General features: G+C 41.4%; 1 protein-coding gene across 1 annotated transcript; it reads right to left on the bottom strand.

Moving 5' to 3' along the window:
• Positions 1-246: 246 nt before the first annotated feature.
• lin52 (lin-52 DREAM MuvB core complex component) lies at positions 247-21,105 on the bottom strand. Its single transcript, XM_060934043.1, has 6 exons — positions 21,056-21,105; positions 17,291-17,365; positions 16,749-16,786; positions 16,589-16,655; positions 16,367-16,450; positions 247-1,083 (listed from the first exon to the last, which is right to left on the bottom strand). Exons 1-6 carry the CDS (start codon positions 21,072-21,074, stop codon positions 1,028-1,030), a joined length of 339 nt encoding a protein of 112 aa, XP_060790026.1. The 5' UTR covers positions 21,075-21,105; the 3' UTR covers positions 247-1,027.
• Between the last annotated feature and the right edge of the window lie 5,434 nt (positions 21,106-26,539).

Here is a 26,539-nt window from a genome sequence, read left to right as displayed (position 1 = left end):
TGCCGCTTAAACTGCCCTTGTTTTATGAAAGGTACTTTTTAGGAGAGTCCCTAAACACTATTATATCTTGCTGCAGATTGAAAGCAACAGAATAAATGTCAATGATGTCAACAAACCAGATACGTTAGTAGTTTTTAAATGTTTAAACAAATTTGAACCCATTAATTAAAAATTATTTTATTAAACAAATAGTGTCAACTGGAAATAAGACAAGAGTAATTTAGGTCAGTCAATAAATATAGAGCAGACAAAAAAAAAGCATTTAATTAAGGAAAAAAAAATAAAAATATTTTACACATTCTACATATACAGGAAGCTGCATCAGTTCACAATGTTTGTAATTACACCGATTGGCCATTTTATCAGGTTGGTAAGAATTAGAGACTGCGTCCCGTCTGTTGCTAAACCTCATCCACTAATGGTAAAGAACCACCATAAGATCACAGCTGAGCAGAGGACTTTTGGCACGGCAGCAACACTGACGATAACGTGTGTTGTGCTAGGATGAGCATCAGGCAGAGCAGCACTGACTGGGTTCTTAAACACTGTATTTTTACTGGCCACTTTATAAGACACACTAACTGGTTGGCCCAGCATGCAAGTGTACAGTTGGCCGGACATTTTTGTCAGGTAGTACGTTTCTTAACCCAGCAGTAACACTGCTGCACCTTCTGCACACCATTACTACTATTTCAGTGTGACTGAAAATGGTTCCCAACTTGAATGACGCTTGGACAGCAGTGGTCCTAATGTGGTCCTTTCCCAGTCGAAGATGTCAGTTTATAAACTGTATATAATCAACAGATCAGCTATAATCAATAATTTATCTATGTAGTTAATGCACCTGCATGGTAGATTTGCCTGATAAAATGGTCATTACCTGCATATGTACTTAATAAACTGGTAACTCTGCATATAAATAAAAATTTATCCAGCTAAGCTTTCAGATGTTACACATCGTGGCACTTATTTTGCTACAAAGTCTCTTGATATAGGTCCAAACACAATCCGTCCGTCCTTTCAGTCTTCATTTTTTTGGCCTCTCCAAGATGTTAAGGAATTTCCCTCTCGTCATTTCTCTGGCTGGAAAACAAAACAAAAAGGGGAGATATGAGTGTGCCTTTTTTTTTTAATAAAAAAAGTCAGTCAGGGCACCACAATGTCAGTTGGAGCTGAAAACTGTAGAGTACATGCAATCGCAGAAATACGGTGTAATTTTATATAACAATCTTTGAGAGGGTGAACTTCCTAATGCAGAAATCTAACGCACTATTCAGAGAGGATACGTTTTCTAAACATACACCACGGCCAAACATTTGTGGACACCTGATCATGTCCGTTAAGTAATGACACTGGAGCACATCTGTAGAAATTATGAACAATTTGAAATGGGATAAACTGCATCAATAACAGAGATGGGAGTGTCTTCATGACGTACACATGATTATAATGCTAAAAATTCAGTATCTACTTCTTGTACGATTTGTGACCTTGCAAGCTGTGCTCGTTTGTTAATAGGTCACCTGCCAACAACATATACAAAGCCTAGAAGCCTTGACATGAGCTCGGAACTCGATAACTTACCTGTCAAAGACAGCAGGGTTTAATATCACAACTGTACACAATGCAACAAAGATAGAGACAGTTGTGAGCAAATCTTCTCAATATAGGCCAAACAAAACTATAGCTCATAATTTAATGAGCCATAAGCATCATTTTAAGCATGAAAAGACAGCTATGATCAATCTTACTTAGACTACGTTCAGACTGCACCCTGAAACGACCCATATCCGATTTTTTTGCCCATATGCGACCTGTATCCGATTTGTTATTGACAATCTGAACGACACATCTGATTTTTTCACATGCGACCCAGGCCGCTTGGATATGTGGTCCTAATTCCGATGCATATCCGTTATTTTCACATGCGACTGCAGTCTGACCGGACAGGTCGCATTCATGCGACCTACACGTCATCAACAAGAGACAAACGTCACTATTCTGCGTTGGCTAATCCCGCCTCTTTGGTGGAAAACAACAACATTTGTACAGTTTTCAGAATTTAAATAGACTTTTATAGAACTGATCAAGCTAATGGTGGATTTGGTAGGGACCTGGATGTTAAATCATCCTGTATTACAAGATTATAAGATTGTTCTGGAAATTTCCAGTAATTTGACACCTTCGGTCTCATTAGTCTGCTGCCCACATTAATCAGATTATTGTGTGAGTTCCGCCGCCGCCACAAAAACCACATCGCCAGGTCTCGCCTCATCTCCATGCTTTACTTGCAAACTTGAAGAGTGCGCTTTTTTTTGTTTACGTTATTACGTAGATGTGCTTATTACATGTCAATTTGCGCATGCGGGACACTTTTGGGTCGTTTTCCGTTCATATTGGAGATCGCATACAAGTCTCATATAATTGGTAATGTGAACGGCCTAACAAAAAAATCGGATTTCACAACAAATCGGATATGGGTCGTTTCAGGTTGCAGTCTGAACGTAGTGCTACATACAGCACAATTAGCTCAGTTTCAAAAAAGGTTCAGAACCATCTTGAGTGAATAAGAGGAAAAACTGTTTATGAAGCAGATGGTTATAATCATAAAACGCTAAAATAAGCTATGGAGGAAATAATAATCCTTTTTCTTTAACCTGTATCTTCAGTGTTGAGAAGAAAAAAAAAGAAAGTCACGCAATGTGCAACTGAAACACACCTACGTGCAACTGGTGTTTCCGTCAGTGACAAGATGGGTCCTGTAGCTTACTGTTAAATAACAGACAAGTCCACAACCTGTACTGAAATGTGCTTTGCATTTGCTCCAACATATGAAGGATAGTCAGTATATCCCCTTCGGACACCAGGAAAAATGCTATGGAACATCACGTGTACAACCGTACACATTATGTCAGAAGGGGTTAAAATCCAGAGATGGCCAAAAGTACACAGAGGACATTACAAGTTTGCGTGAAGGTATAAAGTTTATTTTCGAGTGAGCGAAGCAAATGAGTGAAAATATTTTGAAAACGAGAAGATAAACTTCATATCTTTGTGCCACCATGTAATGTTCTTTTTATTACATGGACGCAGCCACAAAAAACATGCAAGTTAATCAAAAATAATTTTGATTTTGAACCGGTTCGCCATTTTGACAACGCGTGTCTAGCGAGTGCGAAAACATTGGGAGTGACGTCATCGGAGTGAAAAGGCCACTCAGATCTGTGATGTATTTTGTATGAAAAATGCGAGTTTTTCAACATGAGGTGATAAACTTCATATCTTCAAGCCAATGTGTGATTTTCTTTTTATAATACAGACACATTCACAGACAAAACGTACCCACATTTCTCAAAACAATTCATTAGTTTCCTCATGAGTGACGTATAGAGATTTACGTCATGGTTTTGAATCTCCATGTCCCGGCTGTAACTCATATGAAAAATACCAGGGGTGTATTTCCCAGTAAAACACTCGCGTCCATATAATATATAGAGATATGCAACCTATATTTGCCACTACTCAAAGGTAGAGGTAATTTAACAGCACTGTAGTGACAAAAGGACTGACGCACAGGAACACAGATGTTGGCTAATAGAATAGTGCCGCAAATTGTAATTTAGATGAACTGCCCCATGTGGAATAATAAACGCCGGGAGTTTGTGTCAGTAGCTAGACTCTGAGTTGTCAATCACTGGGTTAAACATGATGGCAACTGGATTCAGACTGATTAACTTTGCTTGGTACTGTCTCTTCAAATAACACAAAACAATATAATCAGAAGCAAGGCTGCTCAGGCAGGGTTGCAGCCATGAATGAAACCATCAAAAAGAGAAGGATTAAAAGGAAGTCATTTGACCTGCAATTACTGCTTAAAGAGGAAAAGGCCACGTTTATAAAAGTGAAATGCTGCCAGTGAGGGTGAGGCAGCGAGGCTCCATGGCAAGTTCTGAAATGGCAGACGACCTGGAAGTGAGTTAATGTACGTTTATACTAGGGCTGTAATGATATGCATATCGAAATCGAAATCGCGATACGCAGAGCCACGATCCGTATCACGATACAAGAAGGCAGAATCGCGGTACACCCTTTCAAACTTCTCCTCAGCCCAAAAACAGAGGCGCTTCCAAACTTCAATTTAATGAATACTCTACTTTTTATTTAAATTACATTTTAAACTTACTTAAATTACTTTTATTTTTTAATATTTATTAGTAAGTCATTTTTTCGCCGACCTGCGACAATCTTCTGCGAGTCACGCAACGTCCACACTCGTCACTGGCAGAGCATTCATTTCTTTTAAGCGGTCGCCATTCTGGTTGCGACGCGGGGAGCGAATCTGTAAACAAGCAGCTCATTGGCTGGCTAGGTGTGCCACAAGCCAATCACAATCACTTGACCGGAAAGGCATGCAGTGTTGCCAGATTGGGCAGGTTTAGGTGCTTTTTGGCTGGTTTTGAACATATTTTGGGGTGGAAAACGTTAGCAATATCTGGCAACACTGAAGGCATGTCTGCTTGGGCGGAAGCCTTCTGCGGCAGTTACATTTTGACACGCGAGCAATGTTTCACCATAAAAATTCCGTAATTTCCATCTGTTTTCCGCGATCACAGAAAATCATTGGCCCTATAAGAGTGAGACAGTGAGAGAGCCACCCCCCCCCAAAAAAAAAAAAAAAATCTTAACGGATTTACACGATTTGGAAAAATGACTTTTTCAGAACCGAAAAAAACAGAGCTTCCGGCTCAACAGTATTATTTTGAGAAATAAAACAATCTTTGGATATACATTTGTTCATTTTTGCATACATATTACTCATTCTCTGCAGTGGTCTGAATTATTTGTTATTAAATAGTTAATGTAAGTAAGTAAGTAAATGTTAATAAGTCAAATTTACTACTTTAAAAAAAACATTAAAAAAAAATCGTGGGCGTATTGAATCGTGGGTCAAAAATCGCGATACGAATCGAATCGTGAGTTGGGTGTATCGTTACAGCCCTACTTTATACACAAAGCACAGTAGTGACACTATTCAGTACATAATGCCCGAACAAAAATAATTATTCTTAAAAGACAAAAGGTAAATAACCGTCTCCCTAAAACAGGATTTTAAGATAAACAATGACCACGGAACTGTATTAAATGACAAAAGCGATTGTCGTATGGTACACACAAATTTGTACTAAATATCTGTTGAATTCTTGGTTGATACCTACAACATATAGTCAAAGACATTCACATCACCATGAAGGAGCTTGGGTTACTTCACTAAAGCAGTGAAGTATCATCCATTCCTCCCAAAAACAACAACACAGCGACCCTGTGGATGGCGCATGGCACAACTGGTACTCACGAGCTTGGTGCTTTTACAGCACCAAACTTCAACTGATTTTAACATCATCTATTCTAAACAAGCTCTAGCCCATGCCATTTGAACAAAGTGTTCTGCTCACTGCTCTGATTAGGTCATTATCAATTATTTCATTTTAAAATATATATATATATAACCCCCCCCCCCCCCCCCAGCTCATCAGTGTTAGAGAGCAAACAGTAACAAATCCATTTATAGACAAACTCATAAATCAGCATTTGCCACAAGTCACCATGTAACTTAATCCCCATTACTTACCCATGATAATCCCACTAACAGCTCGTTAAATGGCCCAGTGGTTTCTGGAGAAGTCTGCAAATAGAGGAAGGCCCTCATCATAGCTAAACTAACAATTTCATCCCTAGCTCTTTCGCACCCTTACAATCTCTCACTCATTTTCTGTCCAAAACAATACGGGAGCCGATCTGGCTTAGCTCTCTCCCCGGAGACCTTGCCACCAGAGAGCAACCCTCTGATCCACTCATTAATTAGATTTCCATTTATCCTCTAGTCCCATCAGAGCAGAAGGGAAATGATTTGCATTGAGTGGGTTAGATTAAAAGAGGGTCCAGCAAAATAGCCACCTTCTTCTTTTGGCACGTGCCCATACTCAAGTGCAGCACACAAACACACACATACAGGATCAATACTGATTAGCAGGAGTTAGAGATTTGTTTAGTTGATTCGAAAGGTCAATTACTAATTCTGTACTTAGTTAATCAGCAACTTCTTTGCCTTGACATCCATACAAAATTACATACTGTGGATTTCAGCAGTTCTGTATTAGCCTTTGCTGCTGTGTAACAAACAGTGATCAGAACCAGGGCAGCCTTCTGCAGACATATAAGCTCACTAAGGGGGGGAAAAAAAAAGTATTACATCAACTCAATTTGAAGAATGGAGTGATACAAGTGGCTGTTCAGTCACACGGTGTGAATGTGGCTAACAATGGAGATTACAACTAGCACAGCCATATTAGCTTCCTTTTCACTAGCAACCGAGTGCTGATCATTTCACACAATGAGTACTTTATTTTTGTCTAGACCTTGCAAGTTCAGATGGGGAAAATACATTTCAAAAAGGCAACATAAGCAGAATCGAGATCATCCAAACCTTTTGAGGATGCCTGCGTAAATAGTGGGGTGTGACATGGATACTCCTTTCTTCCATCTTATGAGCTGTGGCTGATTAATGTGAGGATTGCAACAGCAACAAGATGGATCCTTTTGAACCCAGAAGAGAAAATGAGTCCCTGGACTGAGCTGAAAACCCTGTTTAGATCCGACTGCCCCAAATCACTTTCATTAAGAGTCAAACACACCAATTGCACCCCTGTTGCACATCTCAAACTGCCGCTCGCCTATTACGGGGCGTAATCTTTATTTAATAGATTTAACATCCATATTCACTGCCCGATTCCCAGGAGAGCGAGGCGGAACGCCGAGGACACACATGGACACACTTTCACATACACATGCATACACATTAACCCACGCCCACATGTCCCCCGCTTTGGAATACATACACCTGACGCTCATGTTTGGGCTCAAAATTCAATTACCCACTTATTGATACTTCACAGGGATATTTAAGATGCAGACATGGAGAGTGATTTCCCAGGGGAGCCACCGCTTCCTCTTAATGTCCCAGTCGAGAGCTCCTCACCCCTCCCGCCTGTTCTCTACACCACGAATCATTACACACAGGCACGTGTACACACACACACTGTCTCTTTTTCGCACTCTCTCACTCACACACACACACCACAGCCTATCCCTGTCCATGAGGTCTCCTTATTAATAGGCAATCAGTCAAAATTCATTCATTAAAAACCTTAAAAGGTTTCTGCACAGACACTATGATTAGCTGGGAAAGAAAATCCAATGAATTCCTAATGCACCTATGGAAATGAGGTGTCATTTCCGATCTGTTGATAGAGGCAGTGGAGAGGACGGAGGAGGGAGCGGGAGCTGGTTGCGTTTCCTCTTCCTCCCTCCGGAGCCAGTTTAGCTGCAGCCAAATTCAGCTGTACATGTTGCACATGATGCGTGAAGCTAGAACGCAGACCAAAATATAACAAGACACTCGAAAATAATTATTGGACTATATTCTCTTCTTATCAAATGCTTATATCTTTAATAGTCAGAGATAAGCAACGTTCAGAGCGACATGCACTGCCTTTTTCTTATTATGCCCAGATCAGGTTTGTTTCAGCTTGATAAACTCGGGAGAGGAGAGGCTGCGAAGTCAGATCTAGCACACACATTTCTGCTTGAAAGGCTGAGGGAGTGGATATATAGGAGGACAGCTTTCACCCAGCACAGCCGGTCATCTGACAGCACTTCATAACTGTTGGCCCCTGTGGTCAGGTGTCTCTGATGGATTGATGGAAGCCCATTACTACGATGCTGTAGCGTCCGTCCAATCATTACAGTGCTACAGTGCACTTAATAGAGCTGAGATTGATCTCAGGGAGGGGGCATTGAACACTGGGGCTATTAGTGTTGGACAGGTGTGACCCTTCAGCCTCACTCCTGATAGCAGAGCAACTACAAGATGGTAGTTTTAGTGTTAGACGTGCTCCTTTTTGTGAATTTTGCAGATTTCTTCAGCCTGGTAATACGGTTTATCCAAATTGCTTTTAAGACTTTATTTGCTCTCAGTCTAACAATTTCATCACATCAGAATCACCCGTTCACTAATGGAAAGAAGTGCTACTCATGTGAAATAAGCAACATACTAAATCTTAAAGAAACTGAGTAAATAATACTAAACACCCCCTCCCAAAAAAACCCCCCAAAACAAAGCAGTATTACACTGTCCAAAAATCCCTAACACAATATTTACAAAGACATTTTCCTAAATTAAGACCCTGCCTCCTGAACATTTGTCAAGAGGAAACAAACGTTACATCACACCATCATTTTGCAACAGCAGGCATTAGTAGTATCATCAGCGTTGCCTAAGACCTACCTGTCCCAAAGGGCCACTCTCTATTCAATTACCTTCAATAACAGCACTTATCAGTGTAGTGAGTGTCCCTGTGGGACTGGAGGGTCCTGATGAGCACGCTCAGACAGCAATATTTATCATGGCCCGGAGCAGATGGGAACTGGTAGGGGGAAGGAAGGCTGGGCACGCGTCAGCTCCTCCGAGAGCACTGCTACTCAGCGTCACTTGGCTAATGGAGGAGGGTGTGTGCGTGTGTGTGTCCCCAAGGAGGTGGATCTGGCACACGCCTCATTGTCATGCTTACAAAAATATGGCCACATGTTTGCATGCGTAGTGAGATCAGGCACAATGATGCTTTCTCATGTTATACTGTCCTTGCTATATCCAAGAAAAAAAAAAAACTGTCCTGAATTTACTAAAAAATAAATAATCAAATTACCAACCTAAATAGCAATTATTAAATCCTGCTTAGGGGCATCTAAATAAATAACAGGAAGACATCCAAAAACAGTTTAAAAGAACTGTAACTCCATTAAGTCTAAGCCACTTGTGTGTCCTCCAGCCAAAGCCTTCAAGGGTGAGTTTTCACTGCCTGATTACACAGCCCCATTAACCAGCTCAGGACTTTAATGGCCACCGTGGCACAGTAAATCGTCCTGGCACAATCCCTCCGCCTCACATATCCTACCCCGCCCTTCACTAGCTCATTTTAAAAATGCTGCAGAGTGAAAGAAACATGAAGAAAAAGTAACTGAGATTTACAAGGCTTTCTTGACAGCTGCGAAAATGAAGAAAATTAAATCCCACCATGTTAAAGGTCATTGGTGGTTAAAGTCTCAGGGAACAAATAATAATCATAATTTTGTACTTGCTGAAAGTGGTCACTGTGGACCACCAAGTGGACTTCATGTATGTTATTGTAGAAGTACAAATTACCATTAATACAAAGTGGTTGGAATAAATATACGAGACCTATTAAAAAAAAAAAAAGTGATCAAATCCAGCAAATAATTAAACAATTCTCTCTTGTGATAAAGCATCTCCACAAAGAAATTTTGTTTAAGCTTAAGCTCCATGTACTTTTGGTTTATATACACAATTAGGACACAATAGTTTATATACATGGTTTAATAGTGTCTTATACCCTGTCCACACTAGGGATTTTGTACCGATACGATACTACTTTCGTACCGCAACACCTGTCCACACTAGCAACTATACCGGTACTGTAGCGGTGTAACTGTATCGGTACGAAACCCACAAATGTATGGGTTTCATAGCGGTACAGTAGCGCTTCGCTGTAGTGTGGACAGATGAAGCGGTTCTGTATTGATACAAATAAAATGCGCATGCGCAATGAACCATTCCTACTTCTTCCGGGTTATTCATACAATACAATACGCACGTGCTTTCCAGCTGTAAATAAAACGTCAAAATGGCTCAAAACGACCGTGGAGCTACATGGAGCAAAGACGAAGTTGTGTGTTTGTTGGAGCTTTGGGGAGACGAGCGATGCCAGGAACAATTGGAACAGGAGATTCTTTGTTTCTTTCTCAACTGCCTCGCGCGTTTTATACAATTCGACTGAATAAATGACCACCAGAAATACAGACTGTACAGTGACAACAAAAAGCACACACACGTTGTTTCATCCGCCATATTCTCGGAAGGAAGTTACTCGGTAACCACGGAAACATTTCGCGCACGCGCATTTCAACTACCGTGAAAGAAAACCGCAAACATTTCTCGCTAGTGTGGACAGATGCACTAAACTGTACCGGTATACTTTGTATCGATACAGTTGTAACACTATCATACCGGTATATATGTGAACACAGCTTTAATTGCTCTCCTACGATGAACTAAATTTCATTGTACATTTGTGCAGTGACAAAGGCATTCTGTTCTACTCTAATATCTTACTGATGTTTTGATAAAAACTTATGGTTAACATTCGTTTCCGAGGGGGGCATCGTGGCTCGGGTGGATGGGGCGCCGTGCCATGGGTCCGGGGACCCGGGTTCGATTCCGGCCCGAGGTCATTTCCCGATCCCTCCCCGTCTCTCTCTCCCGCTGATTTCCTGTCTCTGCACTGTCCTATCCAATAAAGGTGCAAAAAGCCCAAAAAATATCTTTAAAAAAGCAGTTTCTGAGGTTAATGCCCTTGTATACATTTTTTCCCCTGAAATTGTTTCTCCAAACAAGGAGTTTCCATTTGGAACTTAGAAGAAGCAGCCTGTAAGTGCTCAGCCGACATATATGAGAACTTTATGAAAAGACTCTCTTATGAAACTGGTTGAAAAAAATACCAAGAGTGTACAAAGCTTCAACAGTTATTTCACAGCATTAAAAGTCTATTATTTTAAAATAGCAGAAAATAACGAAATTTAAAAAGTGACCACGTCTACTTTTTAAAACATTTCTGCTTTTACAAAGTAATAGTGTTTCAAAACTTCCACTGCGAGTGAACAATGGCAGCAAATAAAGCTTACAAACACTGCACTGTTCCTAAATGCACAATTAATTCAAGCAAACATGTATACACCAAACATGCTTCTGAGCAAGCAATTGCTTTGTGCTATTTGCTGGGATGAGGGTGAGCATTTAAAGAGGTACAAAGTAGGTCTGTAGCCAGCATTTCAAAGAACCGAACTACTCAAAACCCACTCGTGGGAAACACCAAAACCATAGGCACAACCCTCTAGATCTGAATGGACAGAGCAAAGAGATTTTTGAAAAACTCAGAGAAGCCAGCAGTGTGTGGGAGCTTAGCCTGGGCCCACCCATCCTAAGCGTGACGCAACACGAGGGCCTGTTGCGAGCTTGTCTGGCCAGGCAAGCTATCTACAGCTCTTCCAAGCTCCCGAAAAATCGGGAGCCAATCAACTTTGAGCATCTCCAACGGCCCTGGGTAGAGGCGTGTTCAAGGCACTGACGTAGTAGAACTGCAACCGGAAGCCATAGATTGTTTACAGAATCTATGCCGGAAGCGCTTCATTCACTAGAAACATTATGAACATGGAGCAAGTTCTCATTGAAAACGGAGCAAAGAGCAGCCCTGGAGGTATTTATTGAAAGGAAGGACGTTTTCGCCTTGCTCCCAACCGGCTTCGGTAAGAGTTTAATCTACCAGTTAGCCCCGTCACGTCACATACGTCAGAGGAAAGAGTGATGTGATTGGCTTAAGCTTCGTCACAGCCTTTTCTGGCTTCGACCAGTAGCAAACTGAGGCATTTCAGGGAGGCGGGTCAACCACGCGCTTTGGGAAACGGTTGGGCTTAATATCTTTGCCAGACCAAATGCTCGCAGAGCTTTGAAGTCACGTTAGCCAGACTAGTGGGAGCTGGTCCTGTTGCACATCATGACTACGCATTTGTTCCTCCTTGAGAAAAGTAAGCTGGACAGTTGCATTGTGACCTGCACATGCTAGTTTATTAGCGTTGTATTTATTAGCAATTGTGCCAGGCAATCTAAAGGAACTGGCTAACTTTTTGGTTTTTTTTTTAAGCTAATCATTTACTGCTTGCCTTAATATCCAGAATATAAAATTAATTGACTGTTTGCTGTCACTCAGGCATTTCAGTACCTAAAGAGTCTTATGTCCTAGTGCAATGATCATGGGCATGCTCATTGCATAGTGTGTGTGTTTTAATATACAGCTTTCTGTTTTAGTGAACGTGAAGTGTTTACATGTAACAATTAATTTAGTATTCCAGCAAGACTATGTGAGGTGATGATACGGTCAGCTGTTAATCCCACCAGACTGAGAACTTTATGTGGAGAAGCAAAATCTATCCAAGACTAAGTAATGTTTTAAATCACACCTATGTTTACATTCCTTTTTTTGTCCGTCCATCCACCCATCTTCTTCTGCTTATCCAAAGTCAGGTCACGGTGGCAGCGGGCTAAGCGGAGTATTCCAGGCGTCCCTCTCCCCAGCAACGCTTTCCAGCTTCTCCTGAGAGATCCCAAGGCGCTCCCAGGCCAGATGAGATATATAATCTCTCCAGCTTGTTCTGGGTCTACCCCAAGGTCTCCTCCCAGTTGGATGTGCCCGGATTTTAGGAGGCATCCTAAAATCAGATGCCTGAACCACCCCAGCTGACTCCTTTTGACATGAAGTGGATCCCTCCAGATGTCTGAGCTCCTCACCCCATCTCTAAGGATGAGCCAAGCCACCCTATGGAGAAAGCTCATTTCAACCGCTTGTATCCGCAATCTCATCCTTTCGGTCACTACTATACGTGAGGGATGGAATGTAGATTGACTGGTAAATCCCCTCCGAAGAATCACCACCTTAACGTGGTGATTTGGGTTTGGGTGTCCTGGTGATCCTGGGAGCTGTGTTGTCGGGGACATCAGCCCCTGGTAGGGCCTCCCAAAACAAATTGGTTCCAGGGAAGGGGCCAGATTAAAAACAATTCAAGACCCTGATGAAATGGCAAAGAAGGAGCTGCAGCACTTCGCCCGGGAGCAGGAAACCGAGGCCTCCTCCTGGAGCCAGACCTGGGAGGGGAGCTCGCCGGCGAGAGTCTGGTGGTCGGGCCTTGGCCCATGGGGCCTGGTCAGGCAAAGCCCGAAGAAATTACATGGAGCCGCCGCCATGTGGGCTCACCACCTGCAAGGACAGGCACCAGGGTCGGGTGCATCGTGAGCCGGGTGGCAGGCAAAGGCGGGAGCCTGGGCGTGCTGATCCCCGGCAACGCAGACTAGTGATTTTTTTTTGTATGTTTCAGTAATTATTAGATACATATTACTGTCATTTTTCATGGGTTTGGGAGCTATACCATGATATATAAAATATTTTAACTGTATAGTCAACAACTCATTAGGAACATAGGTTTCTCTATAGGTTCTTTTAACATGTTACAATTCATTACACAGGCAACGGCTTCTACCGACATACAGGCTACTTGACCACTTCTAAGAAAAGTGCTGGATGCTGGAAAAGTGCTCATATACTAGCCTACTAGCTTGTTGTCAGGTTTAAGCCTGAGCAATCACAAATGTACAACTGAACTATGATCATTTTATTAACACCATGCAACCAACATTACATAAAACCATGACAAATTAGGTTAGGCATAATCCCTAAATGAATGGACACAGTCTAATCAGAGCCATCAGATGGAATTTTACAAAACAGCACTGAGCTCACATGGCGCTCTACCTCTTTGTACACTCAGCTCATCAATGAGCTTTCAACGCAGTGTGTTTGGCTGAAGCCCACATGTGCAACAGTGAAGGGAGCGCAGCATGCATTTAAACAAACGGTCCTCGCAGAGTCATCACCGACTTTAAACGAACATGAATTACCACAAAATGCTGCATTTAGAAAGCTCAATCTACACATGAACGATGAGTGTCATGTGGCATTTGTTACATCTGCTGCCTGTGCCTTTCAACCAATCAATCCCAGTTGCTTTAATGCAACTGAACGGAAAAATCATCCATAAACTAAACTCATTCTCATTATCTGCTCCCCGGATGCAGTGGCATTCTGACCGTTCTATAGATATGGCCTTGATTCAGACAGGCATTTATGTTAATTGCATCTATTAAAGTTATCAGGATCGTTTCACTTGGCGAGGAAACCAGTGACCTGCCACTGACCATGTCTGAACACATCTAGTATCCACACACCTGCTCAGTCTGCAGGTGACGTCTAAAAGCATTCTGTACCTACCTTGCACCTTGTCCAGGTCTTCAGTCATTGTCAGGTGACGGCTCTGCCTGCTCACATTTTTTGCGTTCGTTCAGTGCGGTTAACAAGAGGTGACGCCATCTGTTGCGATCTAATGCTAGTCTCGCACCATCCGAGATGTTGCAATCGTCACCCAAGGGGAGCCGGAGGTCTTGTTCTAAGATCTTCAACAGGGATAGCCTGGGACACCCCACGCGTCGAGACCCATGAGTGGGCAACCAGTAGAGGAGACGTAATGGGAGCCTCTTACTTGGCATTCTAGCTACATGACCGAAGTAGAGGAGACGTCGATGACTGATGACGGTTGCTAGTGTGGAGCACCCAGTTCTTCTCCTTATCTCACGGTTTGAAACATGGTCATAAAATCGGACATTCAAAATCCTTCGTAAGCAGTTGTGATGGAATGCATCCAAACGCTGCTGTTGTTGTTTAAGAGCACATGTTGCACAGCCATAGAGCAGTATCGTGATTACTCCACACTCATAGATTGTAATTTTGGTGCTCAATGTTATCCCTCTATTCTTCCAGAGCGTTAAAGGCACTAGAAGCTAGACCAAACCCGGTGTTAATCTTTTTATCTGGAGGAAGCATTCTGAGAACCATCTAAAATTGTAATTGGTAACCACCAACAAATACTGAACAACTCCGGTTCTGATATCTAATCCATCTAAACAAACCAAACCCATACTTAATAAACTACCTGCCTTTAGTATAAATACGCAGGTGATTATAAGCCTGTGTCAGCTGAATTGGTCTCCGATGATTTTAAGACAGCAAAACCCCAGCAGGTCCACAAAAGCAAGGTCATTCCCCCACCCCCAATTTTTTTTTTTTCACTCAACATGTCAAGTTTTTAAAGCTTAGAATTGGTACGGTCGTAGATATGGCAGGTCAAAAGGTATACATTTGGGGCATCACCACAAAATGAGTCCAATGGCGCACAAGTTCGTTCTGAGACTTGGCGTCTTGAAAGGAGAGCGCGTCAAAAAATGACCAATATATCATTTTTTTCTAATTTTACTCTAAATCCATTCTTTAATCTGTAATGTATTTGTCACCAAAATATTACAACCTGAATATGAAATCTGATATGAAAAATACATTGGAGGCCAAATAAGTGTGTGCTATGTATTAATTTAAATTTTCACGTCACAAAATTTGCAGCTGATTTTCTCCAAATTTGATTTTCTCATAAGATACCTTAAAACATTTTTGGACGTTTCTCTGGATTGGATGCACCAAATGTAAGAAATAAACCCTGATTATAAAAGGTGAATAACTGTAGATTTAGAATATCCAATAAAAGAACCTTTTTTTTTTTTTGACTGATCGGATTCATATACGTCAGGTGACACGCTCCATATACGTAGATTTACTACATATTTTCCTGGTATTATTTCAGTTTCTATTGCTTGGAAGCACAATCAGGTTTTCAAACCCATAGCAACTGTCAGGTTATTTGATTCTTTTATCCATCTTTCATTACCTGAAATAGTGAACAAGGGATCAAGAGATATATCCAGAACCAATTTCCCTTAACATTCTACTGATCAGTTAGCATCATATGGGAGCAGTTTGTAAATTATGTCTATCAAGAATAATGCTGTAAAGAACATATACTGTACTAGTATAGGAGTGTGCATACTTGGACAGCCTGCATTCTGTGCAACAGTGAAGCGATTGTGGGTTTTGTTTTGTTAAGCTTAACAGTACCACCTAGAGGACAAACGAGCTCTTGGCCGAATTCACAATAAATGCTTGTGAACGCGTTCTTTCAATATCAGGTCATCGATATTACTTCATTTTTATCAAGAAACTAATGCCCAAATATACAACCATGTCAATGAAACATGCAAGATCGAGACAGCTGAAGTTGGTCCAGCTGTAATTACCACACTGTTTAACAAAAATGTGGCAGGAGAAAGCATGCCAATGAATAAAGAGACTATTCCTTTTCTTCAGTTATCCATCATTAATTTACAAACATTTTGCTGTTTAACTACAGGTTTCACAATCATTACAGTTTTGTAGACTGACTTTTCACCTGGCGACTTGTCCAGGGTGTACCCCGCCTCTCGCCCGTAGTCAGCTGGGAGAGGCTCCAGCTTGCCTGCGACCCTGTAGAACAGGATAAAGCGGCTAGAGATAATGAGATGAGAATGACTTTTCAAATAATGTTCACAGTGCACAGAAAGTTTAATTTCAATCTATTTCTATGGAGTTTTGCTTTACTTTCAGACATGTGACTGATGTGAACTGGCCTTAACCTGCCAGCAGCTCCTGAGGCACACATTTTTCTTGGTTTGAATATAATAGGATGAAAAATATGTTCTGCTTACACTCTTCCAAGCCCAGCTGATATGCCAAGTTCTGCAGCCCTTTAACTTTTTCCATCAGGTTAGCTGTGGTCAGACTTCCCAACTCTGTGACAGTAAAAATAGAGTAGTTCAGTTAAAAAGAAAAACTGATTCGCACAACCAAAAAGTAATGAAAATCATCAAGATTAACTGCAAAGCTTTAACATGCATTTGCGGTTTGGTCAAACATGCATGAGATGAGACCTTTCAACATTTCAATGTCTTCTGACTCCAATTCTGCCATCCACTTGGGTGGAGAGTTTGTTATTGGCTAAAGGGGGGGGGAAGAAAATTATTCTACTCTTGATCACACCATACAAGTTTAAGATCATTAATATGTGATGACTGTGTGTACAATACTTACATTTTTAAATGAAGCAGCAAATTCTGAAACCCCTGGCACTGTTTCCAAACAACCAAGACAAATATTAAGTAAAATACAATCAGTGCAGGAAAGTGTAACTACATACATTCATCACTCACACTGGACAATAGATTTATTTCATAGATAAATATTTTTGGGGGCGGCACAGTGGTGTAGTGGTTAGCGCTGTCGCCTCACAGCAAGAAGGTCCTGGGTTCGAGCCCCGTGGTTGGCGACGGCCTTTCTGTGAGGAGTTTGCATGCTCTCCCCGTGTCCATGTGGGTTTCCTCCGGGTGCTCCGGTTTCCCCCACAGTCCAAAGGCATGCAGGTTAGGCTAACTGGTGACTCTAAATTGACCGTAGGTGTGAATGGTTGTCTATGTGTCAGCCCTGTGATGACCTGGCGACTTGTCCAGGATGTACCCCGCCTTTTGCCTGTAGTCAGCTGGGATAGGCTCCAGCTTGCCCGCGACCCTGTAGAACAGGATAAAGCGGCTAGAGATAATGAGACGAATGAATGAGATGATTCTTCCAAAACTTACATTGCTCTGGCCAGAGATCAGGTGAAGCTCGATCAAGGTTTTCATAACTCAGTAATGACGACTCAAAGTCCTCAGCTGTGACAAAGGACAGAAACTATTCATCAGCTAAAATGAGGGAAGCGTAAGATATAGTAAAGGCACCATATTATATATAAATATATAAAATATATACACACACAGTACAAGTCAAACATTTGTACACCCCTACTCATTCATAGGTTTTTCTGCACTTGGACTGTTTTCTACATTGTAGAACAATACTGAAGATATCAAAGCTATAAAATAACATATGGAACATATATGGAATTATGTGGTAAACAAAAAAGTTTAAAAAACAAAACAAAAAACATTTCATATTTTAGATTCTTCAGCATAGCCACCATTTACCTTGATTATAATACATAGGGCCAAATTACTCAGTTCTGATTGGTCAATCAAGCAGGGCATTTTTCCTTAACACGGGGCCGTATTTCTGAAATGCTATTGGCTAGTTCGTTGCTTGGTTACGGTTACAAAAATTAGCAAATTTTGTCAACAAAATGGCTTTTGTAAAAAAGTTCCAATAAAATTTTGTAAACCATTTTCAAAATCCTTGTGTCGTGTCATGATGAAAGACGCTTTAGAAACTGATTCAAATGTGCAAGATAGTCTTGCGCCCTGATTGGTTCAGAAAACATGAATGACAAATGTTGTGAACTTGAATGGCTTCCGAAGTATGAATTTGGCCCTATATATTATAAACAAGTAATCGTATGGTTCCTCATAAAATAAAGGATCAATTTCACTCATGATTTCAAAGTTTTCAAAACTTCAAAATCACTCGTGAAATTAAGCCTTAATTTTACTGGGCCCCATACACCTACAGTACCTATATTAATGCTTTACATACTATTGGCATTATCTTAACCAGCTTCATCAGGTAGTCACTTGGAATGCTTTTCAATTAACACATGTGCCTCGTCAAAAGTTAATTAGTGCAATTTCTTGCCGCCTTAATGCGTTTGAGATCAAACAGTAAATAGTAAATAATAATAAAAACACAGTAAATAGCCCGATTCCACAACTGTAGTAAGCCATACTACGTCAAGAACTGCTCAACTCAGTGAAGAGAAACGACATCTATTACTTTAAGATAGGGCTGTGCGATATATTGAATATACTCGATATATCGCGAAAATTCTGTGTGCGATACATTAAATTATTATATCGTAACTATCGAGTATTTTATGGTCATCTTCCAACTTGCGTTTGTTTCGTGTTTGTTTAAAACCTTTTCCGGTGGTTTTCTCCCTGTCCCTCAGGCAGTAACGTGAGAGGCTGCCTAAGGGTAAAGAAAACAATAACGTCACGCACTCGCCAACCAATCCCGGGCAACATCTCAGTGCTGAAAGGAACTTCCGGGAAGATTTTCTAGTTTCGGTTGTGTTGCCAGATTGGGCGGTTTTAAGTGCATTTTGGCGGGTTTTGAACATATTTTGAGCCGGAAAACATTAGCAGTATCTGGCAACACTGCCAGCGGGAAGATTTCCTGGTTCCGGTTTACAGCGCTGACTCAGTTCGTGCAATCGCTGGTGTTGCATAGGCTACTGTGTAAGCTCTGGCAATTTCAGCGACAAATTACTTCCTAAAAGAACTAGTAAGGGGTCAGTCAACTGGCATTTTTTGGATACTGCGAGGACGTGGAACAGCAAATGCCAGTTTGTAAAGTGTGCAAAAAAAACTGTCATCACGGAAGGCAGCAGCACTACAAATATGTTCCATCACCTGAAACTCACCCGGTACAGTATGAAGAGTCTCTTAAACTCTGAACTACCTGCCCACAAGCTAACTCCCCCAGCTAAACAAATGACCATAGCGGCCTCGTTCTCCAAAGCCCCCCCATATGAGAAAACGAGTCAGAGATGGAGAGCTATAACGGATGCAATCACTAACGTCATTGCCGAAGACATGATCCCAGTTAGCAGTTAGTATAGTGGAAAAACCAGGCTTCCAAAAATTACTAAAAACACACTCGATCCCAAATATGAGTTGCCTGGTCGCAGACATTTTACAGAGAAGGCAATACCGCAATTGTACACATCTGAGAGGCAGAGCCAGAAAACATTCAGTTCAAAAGTGTGCAAAGAGAAAAATTATGTTTTGCAGATCTCTCTCTTCTCTCCCTCAATCTCTCTCTCTATTGTGAATGTTCCAGTGGTTCTCAGTAGTCAGGTTAATAGCTTGGAGATCTATTTTTTTTTTAAATAATTTAATGAAAGAGCACTTTTCTTATTTAGGCTAAATGTCTTTCTCAGTGTTGAGCTTGCACTTTATTGATTCGAGCTCTGAGCAGCTCTGTATTGTATTGCCCCTTTGTTGCAATTTTCAAGATTGTTTTTGCAGTTTGTGCCACATCTTTGTTGAATAAAAACAGTCTTATTTCAATTCAATTGTGATTAATCACTAACATGAAAATTTAAAATGTGTTGTTGAAAACCACCTGTAAAGTTAACCAAGAATGTTATTTAATCTGCAGGGATTGTAGTGAAAACAGTAAAGAGTAAAAGTTAGATTTCATGGGGTCCTTTAGAGGAGATTTAAATATATCGAGATGTATATCGTATATCGTGAAATGGAAAAAATGTATCAGGATATTCATTTTTTCCCATATTGCACAACCCTACTTTAAGACATGAAGTGTCTTTTAATTAATAAAAATAAAGAAAAAAAATATTGAATTAGAAGGCATACCCAAATTTTGACTGTTACTCATTATCTATGGAGGATATTACACAGTGGTGCAAAGATATGAAGATTATCTCTGAGTGGTGAACATGTACTTCATGAGTGAGTGAAGTCTCTCTCATATACAGCGTCTTGCAAAAGTATTTCTCTCCCTTGTCGTTTGTCCTGTTTTGTCACATTACAAGCTGGAATTAAAATGGATTTTTTTTTTTGGGAGGGGGGTTTAGTATAATTTGATTTACACAACATGCCTACCACTTTAAAGGTGCAAGTTGTTTTTTTTTTAAATTGTGACAATTTAAATATTCACCTGCATATTTATACTAAAACTATTACCTGATAATTGTTAAGTAATGATCGACTGGCTGTACATTATCCCTGGCGTATCTTTTATTCTGTTGTGTATTCAGATACTCTTCCATCTTCACAAAACACATTTTGAGATGCAAATAAGCCAGATGCTTAAATTAATATGCAAATTAGCCCGTGTCGTCACCTGGCGATTTTTAAACCTGCAGGAACTACTTTCCCCTTAAAAGAGTTGGCACTACTGATTGTTGTATATTTTGTTTGGTCGTTCAGGCTGCCGCTTTTAGTAATTCCTCATTAATCAGTACTCGGCTAAACAACACAGCAGTAGATATATCTTTGGTAGCTAACCACAATACTTCTTAAACAGCGAGTATATTCTCGATATCGGTGTTAACACAACGCCGAACAGAACCGAATCTACTGTTTGTGATATATCGGGCGGACATTTTGCTCACTGCATGCTGACAGCTGACTAGCCTGCTAAACTAGCTAGCATAACGACACGGTTACCGTCTAGTTGGCTAGCGGGAGGCTACTAGAGACCGATAAACAGGCGCTAGCTGGTAAAAGTAAAAGTAGCATTATTGTGAAGCTATTAACCTCAACATTCAACAAGGAAGAAGGCGTGTTAATTCACACACACACACCATGACACGCAGTGACCTCTTCCCATTACATTTAAACATCGACAGCAGAGAAATTAGTTGTCTGAGAGGAATTAAATTTTACCTCCATTCGGAGACGCCATTTTGACATCGAATCACGTGACGGGATAGAGCCAATCGTTCAGGAGAGGTTTACCGAATAATGGGGAAAGCCCCGCCTTTTTGGAAGCCTGCTGGGTAATGAAGTTTACATTTACACTAGGAGACTGAGAAAACAGCCAGCTTTAAAGGGCTGATGACACGAACATGACTCTATGCAATTTCTTAAATAAACTATACAACATGGCAAACATGTTAGATTTCTGTTATAGTTACGTGAAAAGAAGCTGTTGTTACGCGAATATCCAACTTTCAATTGCACTGCGCAAGAAAACCGGGTCCGTGGCTCGCGGCCATGCTGTGACGTCAGCGGAAGAACACGCTGCGGTTCACTGGCTGTTCTACTCTGGTTCTACTCAATGGAAATGGCGCATGAAAACACCGGTCTACTTGGCAGCTGGCATCACATCTCATCTCATCTCATTATCTCTAGCCGCTTTATCCTTCTACAGGGTCGCAGGCAAGCTGGAGCCTATCCCAGCTGACTACGGGCGAAAGGCGGGGTACACCCTGGACAAGTCGCCAGGTCATCACAGGGCTGACACATAGACACAGACAACCATTCACACTCACACCTACGGTCAATTTAGAGTCACCAGTTAACCTAACCTGCATGTCTTTGGACTGTGGGGGAAACCAGAGCACCCGGAGGAAACCCACGCGGACACGGGGAGAACATGCAAACTCCACACAGAAAGGCCCTCGCCGGCCCTGGGGCTCAAACCCAGGACCTTCTTGCTGTGAGGCGACAGCGCTAACCACTACACCACCGTGGCTGGCATCACAGTTCTGAACAAAAGAACAACCAAATACTGGTACTTTAAGCAGTGATCATGATGGCATGATTTTATCTGATTTTAAATAAATGAGATTGATAATAATGTGAATGTTCACAATTAGTACATACAAACTCTGCAGCTGAGCAATTCCAGCGTTATGGACGTGACACTTGAACTCAAAATGGCAACAAATGACCCAGTGCATGTTTTATTGTCTCCCAGTATTTAAACAGGTGTTGCATATTTTAAGGCTGTACCATACTGGAGAAGTGATAGAACAAGAACAATTCCCATAGTACATCTAGGGCATGCCAGAAAATGCCAATAAAAGATGCGTTATGGATGTGACAGAAAAAGTATCACTTTTCTTGGGTGACTGTACATTTTTATCAAACTCTGTGAAATTGTAAACCTAATGTCGAAATGGAGATATCCATTTGATAGAGGGGTCCAAGGTGAATATTAAAAAATCTTTGTTTAAAATATTTTGTACTTCATGCAGAGTTTCGGAAGGAAAAGTCAGCGTTATGGATGTGACGAAATTCCGTTATGGATGTGACGCGTCTGAAATAGACATGGCATATGTTTAGAAAATCAGCAATTTAACCACCATAACCCTTTGAAAAACTCTCTAAATATCAGCTAAAACTATCAAAGTTCTTAAATAATATTTAGGATGGCTATTGTTTTGCTGTTTTGTGGATTTTAGCATACATTTCTGTGGCTTGTGGCAATAATATAGAATTGTACATGATCAAAGTTGATTTTAGCTTGGGTTTTACATTATAAGAAAGAAAGACTGACAGTGACATATTAGGTTGGTTACAAATTGGTTCAACTTATTCACATCTGTAAAATACAGGCCTAGGTGATATCTCTGGGAGTGGTTTTGATGTATTACATGTTGCTTTATTTTTGCATGGTGAGGTTGACATTTACATGGAATTGCCCAGCTTCTGATTCAGCAGCTGCGTCATACTCTGCAAAAACATCAGCAAGAACCTACAATATAAATGGAAATGCAATACACTAAGCTCAAATGACTTTTGGAAAGTATAATTTCTACTTTTTTCCTACATATTCTTGAAGTCGGTCATCGGGGTACTTGCTACCGTTCCCTAACAACGCATGGCGAAGGGTAAAGTGTAGTGTTGCTACGAGTACTTGCTAAAGCCTCCGGTGGAAGATCCTCGATGTGCTGATAAGACATACAGTTCTATATAACACACAAGTGTCACGATAATCACAAAACAGATGCAAATTGTTAAAATACCTCATTTTTAAGCAATCATGTGTTGATCTCTTCCGAACAGAATCTATGATAGCCTACCCTCTTTACCCTTTGCCTCTCGTTGCTAGGCGGCAGTTACATGAAAGCCGCAAGCTTTCACAAGCAAATACATGACTGATATCATGCCGACTTTATGATCACATTTATGATTATCATGAATGTGTACTCTATGATGTGTACTCTATGAGCGCTCTGGAGCGAGTCACTTCCAAGATGGCCGCGCAGACCGCATGGTTACTATTTTTAGCATCATGCCGGAGCACTACGTACCACGGGTGATTGCTCTAAGACAACGAGGGAGGCTCAGCCTCCTCTAAAAATGACGAACATCATGTAGGATGAATTGCGCTAGGCTTATGTTATAGCCGACGTTATAACATTGCTATTTCAGATCCAGAATCATAGAAATATATGTGCTCAACCCAACTACAGTGCAAAATAATTCCCTTATAACTTTAATGTGCGCGTGAGTTTTTCCCCCTCGTGACAGCGCGATGCAGCCCAGCCTCAGTGGACTTCAATGGCATTTGGGAGCTCTGCGCTTTTCAATCTCAAAATGCAAGACGATTATTGGACAAATACTGCGAAAACGCCCGCCCACGGAGTCTCACGGACTCCCGGCCTCAGTGGACTTCAATGGCATTTGGGAGCTATGCGCTTTTCAATCTCAAAATGCAAGACGGTTATTGGACAAATACTGCGAAAATGCCCGCCTACGGACTCCAAGCCTCACATGGGAGGGACATGGCAAAGCTTTCCGCGAGGAGACTGGTGATTGGTGAAAGCAGCCGGATATTTTCTTTGATTGACAGCTCGTTTCAAATAGACAGGCAGCGGTGAATCTCAGTTCAGTCCCATGCGGATTCGCAAGTGCTGTGGTGTATTGTAAGAGATCAGCTTACATTTCGATTTCATTCATTACATACGGTTTCTACCAGCTTTTTTAGTTTGTATATATTTTCATTGTAAATAAAGTGTAAATATAGTGTTGTCAAGTTTGCTATCTTAGTTCCAGAAATTTCGTTTATTTGAGTGACTGAACTTGAACTTGAGGGGGCTAGTCAGCTAGCAAGAAAGCTGCGCACGGATGCCAAGTATTGCTGATTTAATTTTGGCGAAGCCATTTGCCAGTCTTCCTTTCGAGGAAAAATTAAAATTAAAGAGCAGGGTAGACCAACGCCTCAAATTGACTTGGTGAAAAAGGTAGGGAATAATACTCGTTCCTTTCAGCTCTCCTGGTACGAGAAAGTGAATTGGCTAACAGCAAGTGACCCACATCAACAACAGTAAATTGGCTAGTTTAGTAATATGTCATGGATGGACCAAAAATATAGAATCTATTTAAAATGTTTATGCTGAGTATATTATATTGGAATATATATTTTTCTGGATATGAATTAAACACCGCTACAATTTGGAAAACATTTTTAAACAAAAACACAGCCGAGAACATTTCACACTACAGACCTGGATTAAAAGTGAAGGGTTATCAAAATTGTCAATAAAACATTTCTCAGTCAAAATAAGTAAAATATAGGGAAAGTGTCATTGAATGAATGTGTGGCACCCAGCTCTACTGCTGAGGTTCCTGACAAAGAGCTGCTTTCAATAATGATCAATTTTTAAACAACATGCCACAATTTTAAAATATACCCCCCCCCAACACCACCATCATGTATATTGGACAGTAGGCTAATGGGCCAAAAGAACCTGTTATTTCAGTTTGTGACGCTGCCAACAATCAGCCAGATCAGAGGCAAGAGTATGGGCAAAATTGATGTTTTTTCTTTTAAAATCTGGAAATATCGTAACTGACCAGCCTCCCCTGTTTGAAAGACTACCAGCCGCCACTGCTACGTACCTTTATCTTATGTCGTTTCTCAACACATGTTCTGACAGGAGGACTGTCTTTGGAGGAGTCGCCTTGTCCCAGGCGACTGCTGGATCCGGCATAGCTACTAGTAGACCCCCTCCGGAATACTGTAGGCACTGCTGATGGTAGCAACACACGTTTGTGCTGAACTGAACACCCAAGAGATTCTTTTAAGCTGGGAAGGGTGTCAAAACAATCCAAATCGAAGTGTTCAGAGCACAGGACGGATGTTGGTGAGGGCTCCCACTTGTCACGAGTGCGCCTGACTTGCTTCACCCACTTCACATGCAGCTCTGGATCTCTGGGAAACTTGAATAAACTTACCCCATCCTTGCGGGTTTTGGAGCAAAAGCCGGCAACACAACGCGAAGGCATAATAACTATAATGTATAATAATAATACTAATAATGATAAACTGAACACCTGTCGCATCAACAACAAACTGGTAAGTTAGGAGGAAGATTCTTTCACTGACGTCATATAGCTCCTCCTCCTCTTTCGTCTCCTGGGTGCTGCAGCCCCGTCAAATTTGCCCAAATAGCCGCGTTTTTTATCATAACTTGTAAAATAGGCGCCTTCGTGAATTAATATATGGATCATCGGGAATTACTTATGTTATAAAACATCGCCAAAGATGTCAAAAACGTGTCATCAGCCCTTTAAGTGGGAGAAAGCTCCTCAAAGAGAAAAGTTTTATTAGTATAGGTAATGTCCTTAAAAACAGCCTTTCAGCCAACGAGCCGGCATCAGTGTGGATAGGCCTGAAGAATATCACTAACTACAGGAGACCATCCACCAATACTGCAGTGAACCATCAACTGGCTGACGAGTTGAATGTGTTCTACTACTGCAGATTTGACACATTCACACCTCTCCCCCCCCCAGTCATTAAAGACCCATTTACACCCCCTGCCTCCTCTCGCCTCTGACCCCACACTAGCACTCGAGATCTGTGAAGAGGATGTTTGTCAGCTTTTCCGCAGACAGAAGATCAGGAAGGCACCCAGCCCAGACAGTGTGTCACCCTCCTGTCTGAAAGTCTGTGCTGATCAGCTGGCTCCCATCTTCACCCAGATCTTCAATAGATCCCTGGAGCTGTGTGAAGTCCCCTCATGCTTCAAACGCTCCACAATAATCCCGGTTCCCAAGAAAACCACCATCACAGGACTGAATGACTACAGGCCTGTAGTCCTCACATCTGTAGTCATGAAGTCCTTCAAGAGACTGGTGTTGTCACACCTGAAGGGTATCACAGACCCCCTGCTGGACCCCCTGCAGTTTGCCTACCAGGCAAACAGGTCAGTGGATGATGCAATAAATATGGGTCTACACTACATCCTGCAACACCTTGACACTGCAGGGACGTACGCCAGGATCCTGTTCGTGGACTTCAGTTTGGCATTCAACACCATTGTTCCAGACATCCTCCACACCAAGCTCACCCAGCTCACTATGCCCTCCTCCACCTGTCAGTGGATTACAAACTTCCTGACTGACAGGAAGCAG

This window comes from Neoarius graeffei, chromosome 11 (assembly GCF_027579695.1).
Source record: "Neoarius graeffei isolate fNeoGra1 chromosome 11, fNeoGra1.pri, whole genome shotgun sequence".
In the NCBI taxonomy this organism is placed as follows: Eukaryota; Metazoa; Chordata; class Actinopteri; order Siluriformes; family Ariidae; genus Neoarius; species Neoarius graeffei.
Note: the sequence above shows the minus strand (reverse complement) of the source record. Positions and strands in the feature narration are given on the sequence as shown.

What these genes read in the sequence shown, in the direction of transcription:
- lin52 (XM_060934043.1), bottom strand. An exon ending in TTGCTGCTTCATTTAAAAAT is followed by an intron (nt 16,656 to 16,748) that starts GTAAGTATTGTA and finishes CCCCCCCTTTAG; the next exon opens with CCAATAACAAACTCTCCACC. An exon ending in AGACATTGAAATGTTGAAAG is followed by an intron (nt 16,451 to 16,588) that starts GTCTCATCTCAT and finishes TTACTGTCACAG; the next exon opens with AGTTGGGAAGTCTGACCACA.